The sequence below is a fragment of the Neodiprion virginianus genome, chromosome 4 (genome assembly GCF_021901495.1).
Source record: "Neodiprion virginianus isolate iyNeoVirg1 chromosome 4, iyNeoVirg1.1, whole genome shotgun sequence".
Classification (NCBI taxonomy): Eukaryota; Metazoa; Arthropoda; class Insecta; order Hymenoptera; family Diprionidae; genus Neodiprion; species Neodiprion virginianus.
Window position 1 is genome coordinate 24,586,432 of NC_060880.1, and position 9,969 is coordinate 24,596,400.

At 37.2% G+C, this 9,969-nt stretch overlaps 1 protein-coding gene across 9 annotated transcripts in view; it reads left to right on the top strand.

Annotated features, from left to right (window-relative positions):
• Window positions 1-9,969, top strand: part of LOC124303131 (probable nuclear hormone receptor HR3) — a 156,223-nt gene that overhangs the window by 125,775 nt on the left and 20,479 nt on the right. For all 9 annotated transcript variants that reach the window (XM_046759987.1, XM_046759979.1, XM_046759988.1 and 6 more), the window contains one exon: window positions 4,513-4,740. In XM_046759987.1, the coding sequence (XP_046615943.1) occupies window positions 4,513-4,740 (228 nt within the window). The remainder of the gene's footprint in view (window positions 1-4,512; window positions 4,741-9,969) is intronic.

The window sequence follows — 9,969 nt, forward strand, 5'->3', positions numbered from 1 at the left end:
CTCGCGCATGCGCAGCCGGATGCGCAATCTGAAAGTTTCACCCCGCTTCCTCGTGGTAAATCAGTTATTGACAGTAGTTGTAACGTTCGCTTCAATGATTTGGACATGCGTGTAGAAGATTCCAAGGTACAAATACCGATATGCAAATACTTGGAATCGCTGATTAGATGCGATCAAGAAGGGTGAATCAGTTTTTTCCGTTTCATTTTCAATTCAACGTTTAATAACTGGTGTTGATACGGGAATGTTCCCCTTCACAAACCAACGATTATAGATTGAAAGTTGATAGCCCTATCTTTATTTTAAGCTATAAAATTTGATAAACGGTTCGTAATTGTTTAAGTGCTGTCATTTTACTCGAAACGACGTTTTTAACACTTTCAGAAAGATAACTTCGAAACATCTCACACAATTTTGACGAAATCTTCTATACGTTCTATTCTTGTACACGTTTTGCACTGGAACTATGATGATTTAGGCCTGCAGAACTAAACTGTGAGAGTTATAAAACAAAGGCTTGCTGATATTTGACAAAATTCCGAACAATGTACGGATTTCATTGGATTTTAGCATTCTTTTAATTTAAAATTCATAGAACCTAGTTCTTGGATCAATAATGATAATCCCTGCAAAAGCTACTTGAAGGTATAGAAGGTGTACCAAATTTCATGTTAAAAAATTTCATGATAAAAATTCTACAAACAGCGTCAAAGTTACAGTGTGAAAAGTTTTAAAAAACGTCGTTTCGAGAAAGATGAGTGCAGCAAAGCTAAACAATTGTAGACCATTTTTCAAATTTCAAAACTCGAAATGAAGATGAAACTAATACCTCTCAACCGTTTAATTGTTAGTTATTTGAAAATGTTCATGTATCAACAGCAGTTATTTAAAATCAGCTTGAAAATCAAGCGTCAAACGTTGACCAACCCCTGCAAAAATTTCGTAACATCGGGGTCGAATTGTTAATTGAATTCTCAAAAAACTTAAACACTATTCCTCAGAATCGATCTGTAGGTACAGAAGATCGTATCAATTAAGAAACAATTATTCCTCGTACTGTAATATTATTTCATGTCCCTCGCAAAATTTCAATTGTCGCAAATTTGGCTTACTTGTTTATTTCAATAAACAACCGGCACGCAAAAGCCTGACGAACACAAACGTGACGAGCTAGAAAAGAGCTCCCAACAAAGATGCAATTGTCATCGTGAAAAAATTTCCGCGTGAAAATTACGACGCGGTTCGTTCTGATAGCGATATGCTGTTTTTTTTTTCTTTGTTTTTTAGTTATTTTTTACGTCTTATCGGCGTACAAGCATGCACCCACTGTATTATAGAGAGCGTCTTATCGTCCCTACCCATGCGATATTCATCAATGGTTGGTGTACAGCAAGCAGGCTTCGAGATTGAAAGTACACGATCAAATTTCGCTCTCACGCATGTCAGTATTACCTGTGCGACATGTTATAGCTGCTCAGCTATAGACGGACACATCGTATACATATATAAATATTACATACACAGGTACGCGAATTCAGATAAGGCGGTATAGGTGATATAGATATGTGTATAAATATGCCTTCTTATACCGCACGAGCTATAATAGAGCTGATTACAAATTAGAACTAGATATACGACCACATAAATTATATACCGTCGAGATTATAGACACACACACAGTCGCACACACGCGTGTGTTGTATACACCTACGCATACACGTATATACTTGTAAACACGTCTCAGATCGAATTTCGGATAATCGTTATATACCGAGCCGGGGTCAATGAACGCGGGAACTGATTCACGCGAATACTAACCTTCCATGTTTCGCTATACATGTATATATATATTATATATATATATATATGTATAGAGAGAGATATACACATATGTCAGAGGCATCGGAGATTGCTCGATCGCGACTTTTCGCGTGAGTAACCGACGTCGATGGCCGTGCGTCTCGCGATTTTAAATTATTTATTTCAATAGTGCGTTCATTAATTCAAATCCTGCATACATTTACCGATGATACGATCATCGCAGCAACAATTTTGGACCCCACTAAACGTCTCTGATTTTGAATATGATTTGGTAGGAGAAATGGAGAAAAATTTTTAACTTTGTGCGATTCTTTTATTGTATAATCTGTTGTATTTATTGCATATTTATTTATAATCGCGTCTTTGTCAGTAACTCAGCCTGCATTTTGCGACATTCAGTCTGAGCTTGGTATAGAAAGAATTGAGAAAAATAGCGGGCTCTTTGCTGTGAACCAAAACTGTCTTCACAATGAATCGACAAAAATCTGCGACATTCTTTTTCACCTTTTATCCGTTTACTGTATTTATTTGTTATTATTGAAACCTCATGCTGTTCCTAATTTTAGGTCTTAGAATCCGTAATCCGTTTGTAAACAAGGAGCTTGTATTGTTTAAACAGAAAATGATCAATGAACTTGTTGTAGAGGGCTTATGTAAACTATTTCGAATGGGGAATCGAAAAATTTGCACTTTGTCCAAAGGATGACTGTATTAAAAAAATCATACCACTGATTTATTTCGTTGGCCGGGGAATCGGACTTTATATTAACAAAATATTAATAAGACGAAGAAGGCGTGTGTGTGTGTGTGTGTGCGTGCGTGCGTGCGTGCGTGCGTGCGTGCGTGCGTGCGTGCGTGTGTGTGTGTGTGTGTGTGTGTGTGTGTGTGTGTGTGTGTGTGTATATCCTCCTGCACATGTTCTAAACACGATGCTCGAGACAAGAAGATTATACCTTGTGACTTGAAATCATCTAACTCTACTGACAGCTTGATGGCCACGTCTGGGTGCTGAAGCAAAAGTAAAGTTTGGTGAAGTTTTCGGTGATCACTGAGTGTCCGCAAAGTAAACTACATGATATAAAATGATCGTTCGATGCTCATTGGTTACCAAATATTTAGCTGCGGCAGATTTATCGAATATTTTATACAGCTTCATACACTGTTCCTGCAGTATACATGTACGTATAATAACGATTTGTCGAGTCGGTGAATTAATATTTCGCGGGGGAAAATTACTGCGAAGCTGATTACATTTTTTGTTTACGTTTGCAAATGAATTTAGTAAGGTCATCGCACCGAAGGTCTAATCTACAGTGAAAGTGCCTGAAATACTAACAAACTTTGTATCGTAATGTAAAAATAAGCGATGATTATTCGCGACATGTATATAAATATATATATACGCATTATTCGGGATTAATCCAACCCGCCCGATTCAAAAGTTTATAGTTAAGAAAAGATGACATTTAAAAAATGTTCAGCAGTGTTATTTGCACCAATGACAGTAAGCGTGAATGGAATTGAATTAGAGCAAACTCGAATTACACAAGCAAAGATATCGTCAATTCGAATAAAGATTTTATCATTATAACGTTCAAAATGATTAAATGCTGGCGTTTTTGAGATCCCATTCTAAGAAATTTCTCAAATTCATTTCTATCGTACAATAGAGTCGTTGTTTCATCAGTGTTCATCATCATTGGTGCCAAAAAAAGGTGCTGAAACTCTTTTAAACGATTCTCATCTGTTTTCATATATCACTAATTTCAGAATCACGTAAAAAAAAAAAATTTTTTTGCTTCCTACGAATCGTCGTAGAATACACATTCTAATCTACACGTTGTATGTGCAGACTTACAACTATAATCTCTCACGTGCTAATAAAACCATGAAAAAAGCTATCGTCGAATCTAAATATAGAATATGTTATGTTTGATATTATGCGTGCAATGATGCGTGTAAATGTAGCAAGTTTCAACGGCGTTCACCCGTCGCAATCCGATGTACACGCACACATGCACATTTTAATTTTTCTTCGTGCATTGGATTGCAGCGTACAAACACACGCACCGTGTGTTAAAAAAAATCATATCCTTCGGCTAACTATTTTGTTTAATCGAATTCGCCGACATGATTACATATTTACGTACTTGAAACGCTCGTTCAGTCCTGCGAGAATGAATTAGAAGAAGCTATTATCTCTTAAATTATATTTTTATTTCTAGAAAGCTTCGAGACTATCAACGTGTGTTAAAACTCACGTCAAATTGCGATCGAACGGCGCAGTTAACTCGATAGAAAATGAATTCCAAGTGATTTCACATGATTTCCTTTCCACGACATCGATTTAACCGATTCGTTGAGCTTCAAAGTTACCACCACAGACCATGTCCAACATGTCACTATATACTCTACTTCAATTTTTCACCTGGGTGAATCCTCCGTGTTTCGATAGTAATTTGCGTGGACTCGTAGCGCGAGTTCACACTTCAGGATCCTTAATTGTTTCAACCATTTGGTACCAGTTTCGCAAGATCGCCTGAATGCCTACATTTTATTTCAATTCCTTTTCTTTTTACTGATTTTAATCTGTTAATCCAGAAATTCGATGCCATTGGATATGCAGACACTGATTGCTACACTTTACGATTATGGATTTTACTAACGTGCTCGTTCTATCAATTTTTGCAGCCCAAATCGAGATTATCCCGTGCAAAGTGTGCGGCGACAAAAGCAGCGGGGTCCATTACGGTGTGATCACGTGCGAGGGATGCAAGGGTTTCTTTCGGAGGTCGCAGTCGTCGGTGGTGAACTATCAGTGCCCGAGGAACAAAAATTGTGTCGTCGATCGCGTCAACCGAAACCGATGCCAGTATTGTCGATTGCAGAAATGCCTTCGACTAGGCATGTCGAGAGACGGTGAGTACAAAAAACACATTCGTCGCTTACTTTCTGTGCCTCTACCTGCATACAAACCGAGCGCAAAATTTCTGTTTGTCGTCTGAAACTTTTTTTTTAACTTGGTAATACGGTAAAAAATGTTTCAATCAACCGAAAAATTTTTGTGAAGAAGATTCGAATAATTTGATCTTGAGAGTGATTTCATTGAAAAAAAAAAATGAATACAGTGCGGGTTTTTTAGGATCTGCTATCACTTAAAACACTTTGAAAAAAATCAACACCAAGAGGTGGCGTCAAAATTGGTCGTCTTGGAATGGAACAATTATACTTGCTTCAGATTTCAAGTCTTTAAGTCACTCAGAATGCGACGGTTGTGTTTACTCGCGAGCATAAAACGAAGCAGCCTTAAAAGAACCCCGTTAAAATTTTACTTATCGTTAGCGTGCCGCAAATCTCGCGAACTCTACGTAAGTTCAGCTATACCTATCCATACATACATACATACGTATATGTACGATGTTCACCGTTGATGCGTGAAAACGAACTTTCGAGAAGAACTGCTCATGCATATACCTATACCCACTACAAGGTTCGGTGATTCATTTATCGCATTTTCGGTTACACGGACTGTTGACTTCTTTTCAAGTCAGATTTTCAACTCCTTGGAACATGAGAAATGATTTCTGGGCAATGCCCTCGGCTGCCAAAATTTTAAACTTTGAATCCGAAAAAGAAACACCGACTGTAAAACAGTTGTACCAAATAATTATGACTTCTACAATTACTATAATGATAATAATATGCAATAATAATATACGTAGGAGTCAGAACGCGCAGTGCAGTCTGCACAGCTCTGAAACAAAAGTAATTTATTGCGAAAGCACCTGCAACCAGGAGGGGGAAAAAAAAAGTTGGACTTAAATAGTTACGAACAATAATGATAACCAATTAAATTAAGTATACGGGCGACTTAACGCGAGATGTTGGAATAATACCGTAGAATGAGATGGAAGCGACGACGATATTATAATGCGGTTGCATTTTTCTTTGAACGATAAACCTCAACCCCAGGACAATTATTATTTTAATACTCCGATGATTTGATGCAATCGTTCAACTTTTGGATTTTCATTTTTTTTTTTCCCTTTCTATTTTCGAAAGACGAAGAAATTCTTTTCATATCGTGACTGAAATTGATTTTGCAGTGAAACGCGCTTTCCAATAACCGTTTGCGCAGATATTTAGATACTTTTTTACGGAAATCGCGATTTTGAATTAATTATAAATGCGGATGACATTCGCCGAACACATTTCTCGTAACTTTACAATATTAAATGTTGACGTGTAATACGAAATAAATTGCTTATATTTTCTCATCGCAATTTTTCACCAAAGAATCTCGATCCGCTGCAGAATCCTCGCGCGAAATAAGATATCTACTTTACGAAGTTATGCCGGGAAAATTGCGCAGAAAAGCATTCATCACCGGAGGGGTTCCTATTGAATAGACAAAAATCGATTCGTTTGCTTGCCGACTAATGTGCCGAGGCACTGCAATGGCTTATCAATTCGCATCCAAGCAATTCCTTGGAATAATAATTGTAGCGGAATTGCCGGAGATGATAAATAGCGAGTGTCATGCAGGCCGGAATTTTATTTCAAGAAACAAAATATTTCACTTACTTACACCTGGGCGAACATACTTGAATTTAACGTATGAAGCTGTTATCGGCGGATGGACTTTTGTAATTTTAATCCACGGATTTTATTGTCAATTTTTCAAAATTCAATTCCATCGAATTCGCTTTCACTTGACAGAACTTGATTTAAATTTTTTTTTTTCCGATATAATTTTTGTAAGAACCTTATTTGGAAAAAAATTTGGTAAAAAACGTTATGGCATTATATTTCCATTATAAAATTGCAATTTCATCGTCTTCGCAATCCGGTTGAAATGTACAAGCCAAAGAAATCAATGACACTTTTGTATTCCGGCTAAAAGGTTGTTTTTATCGAGTATTAATGCAACGACTTGACGATGCAATTTTCCGCAAAGAAATATAGCCCATTCCTTCGAAACTATTATAAATTTTCATTGCCACGGCGGTTTCAGTCACACAATTAATTCTAGTTCTCTTTGATACCCAGCGCCGTCCGCATCAACGAAAAGCAACGGTTAAACGGCTCGAGACTCTAACCGCTCTTTTATCTTATGGCATACCTCGTGATCTTCTCAGCAGTACTTGTAATTCCTCCTTCTTGCGACGAAACGAAATAGGAATTACAGATAAAAGCGAAGAGAACGGAATTATGCAAAAAATATGCCAAGGTAAAAGAAACACAAACAAATAAATAGATAAAACGACAACAACAAATACGGAAATTGTCGCGCGGATTCGAAAGACGGCAAAACACACGTTGTATGCCGTTTCTTTTACGCCCGTTCATCCGTTCGTTGCTCGCTATGCGATGACTGTTTAGTCATCCGAACACAGGTGACTGAACTTGACTTAACCTAGAGTAACCCCCTAATTCCAAGAGCCAACGACTTCTGCCAGTCCGAAACTTCCCGGGTATATAATAAGTCGCATATATACGCACGAACGCACGTCACGAGGCGTGTAACAGCTGTTTGTCAAGATTCCTGATTTTTGCCAATGCCTTTTTTTCCCCCGCTTAATCGTTCCGATCTTTCCGCGTTCTTTTCCTCTCGTTTTTTTTTTTTTTTTTTTTTTTTTTTTTACCTTCCTTTGCTCTCACTATTTTGTTTGCCTTTCTTTTTTTTTTTTTTTTTTTGTATCTTTCTTTTTACCGCATCACCTCGGCAAAGTTTGCCAAATCTTAAATACACCTCCCGTCTGCGTTATCTTTGCATGTTTAATTTATGTCATCTAACGACGACTCTTCGTCGGTGGTTCGTTGTCGTTGAATACATCGTGCATGGCACACGCGCCATAAATACGTACGAATAAACCTTCCTGGCGCTCTCTGGAGAATGCACGAATTAAGGACACTAATATTAACGATTAACCGTTAAGGCAGTGCGAAAATCACGAGATTATTGAAATTAGTGTTCGGAAGTCGAATTTTTATGGACATTAATGGGAAATTAGATGTACAAACTGTAGAAGGAGAGTAAAAAGAATGAAAATAAAAATAATTAAATTTGATTGATTTGTGTCCCCCTCGTCGAAGTTTTTTCTCTTCTACTCACGGAGAAACATAGTGAGAGAAATCTTGGAAATAACAGCCGTGATCGAAAAAATTTGCCTCAAAAGTATCTGACAAGTATGATGGATATGAAATTGATTCAGTTTCAGCGAACTTAAGGTCTCGTAACTGTTTCCTAAGTTTTCGAATGACGTCCAATAAACGTCGAAATCCGTGTTCAATGCATTTCAGAATTTATTGTACTCGATTGTATTGTATCTACAATAGCTAGAGACTTTCAAAAGCCGGATCTTATTGTCATATCTTATAGAAAGTTCTTTACTCTGAATAGCTTAACACACTAACATAACCTGCAATCGAATTAACAGTTACATTTTAAACCTTCAAAAAAAAAAAAGAAAAAAACCGCGTCACTTTGGCGATACATGGCCATTCGTTCGTTTCCATGTCCACAACGATCATCGATTGCTAACAATAAATTATGCCGATCTACGAAATTTAAAACGCCCGGTTGTTCACTGAGAAAAATTTTGTTTACTACAAAGTTCCCGAAAAACAGTTACCGTAGCAGTAACGGTTTGAAAATTATTTGAAAATACGACGATAATCGAAAAGAATAGTGTCGCATACTAGATTTTTCAGTTAGAGGACAGTACAACTAGAAATTTCTCTCGGATCATATTGCCGTTCATATTGCCGCGATTATTTTACGAGCCTAAGAAACTCAAGTTTTGTCGTATTTAAAAGGGACGCGGTGCGACTGAATCTCATCTATCTTATTCAGCGTACGAATACTCATCTCTTCGAACACTGCGACTCGACACCGAAGGCGTTCATCGCTTTCGCTTGGCCAGTATGTTTAGTAATAGCGGTTTGATTAGCGCAATGATTAGCATGAGGCTCGTTCGCGGTGCGTAACCTTATTATTCGTTTTAATGATTTTTCCGTCAGTGCCATTAATCACTGACGCGTAAACACTAACCGAATACGTCTTCGCGTAGAAATTATAATTCACTCGCCTCTGTGCGATAGTCGCGTGTCCATTTCTTCAATCTGAAAGAGACGAGACTGCAGTGTTAAATGATGGTATAGAAAAATTCCGTACGATGATTACTTGAGACTTTGTTTTCAGAAAGAGATACGCGATCGGTGAGATGATAATCGCTCGGAATATTTTTAAACAAATTCTTCAAACAGTCTGCGGAAATATTAAACCATTTTTCTTGCATCAAAAATTCAAGCACGGTGGTGAAACTTTTTTTGTAACAAGTTTAAAAATCAATTGGATTCTATGAAAAATTTTGTACCGATTGACGTGGCAGGATTTCACAGGTACCTTAGATTCGATCGTCGTTGGTAAAAAACAGGGTGGCCACACACTTGGAAAACCTGAAAAACCTGGAAATATCAAGGAATTTAAAAGGGGTCATTGGCAGGGAATTTTTATTTACCTTATTTTATTAACATACCAGAAATGAGAAGATGTCATGGAATACTGGGTCTTAAGTCTTGGAAACCTGAAAATGTTATGGTATTTTTATTACAAAAACTTGTGGTTAGCCTGTAAAGTCCTCACACGGTACATTATTCAGCGTGAAATGAGAGGACTGCAAATTCTCTCCGTTTCCCAGAAGCACCAAGTCGGTTTTTATTAAAGGAGTAGCCAATGCGAACTCAAACTGCAGCGATACGAGTTGACTAATTAGATGTTGCAAATGGGAAAACCCAGTCTTCGAGTAAAAATATTAGTTTCTTCGTGGAAGAAATAGTTGTCTTAATTATTTCATAAGAAAAAAGTTGGATAAAAAAAAAAAAAAAAACAGACAAGGAGAGGCATAGAACTGACGTAAAAGTAAGCAGAAGGTTCACGAGTTTCGTCGAAGCTGATTTTTCGAATATAAAATCTGCCAATCAATACGATGTTTGAAAAATTCTAATCGATTTATCATAAATTTCTTTAAATTAGATCATCGTGTTTTTTTGAAATCCGACATTACCATATAATAGAATAATTATTCAAGCTAGCCCCTAAACGAACTGTGAATAATAAAAAAGAGGCTTCGCACGCAACCCGAG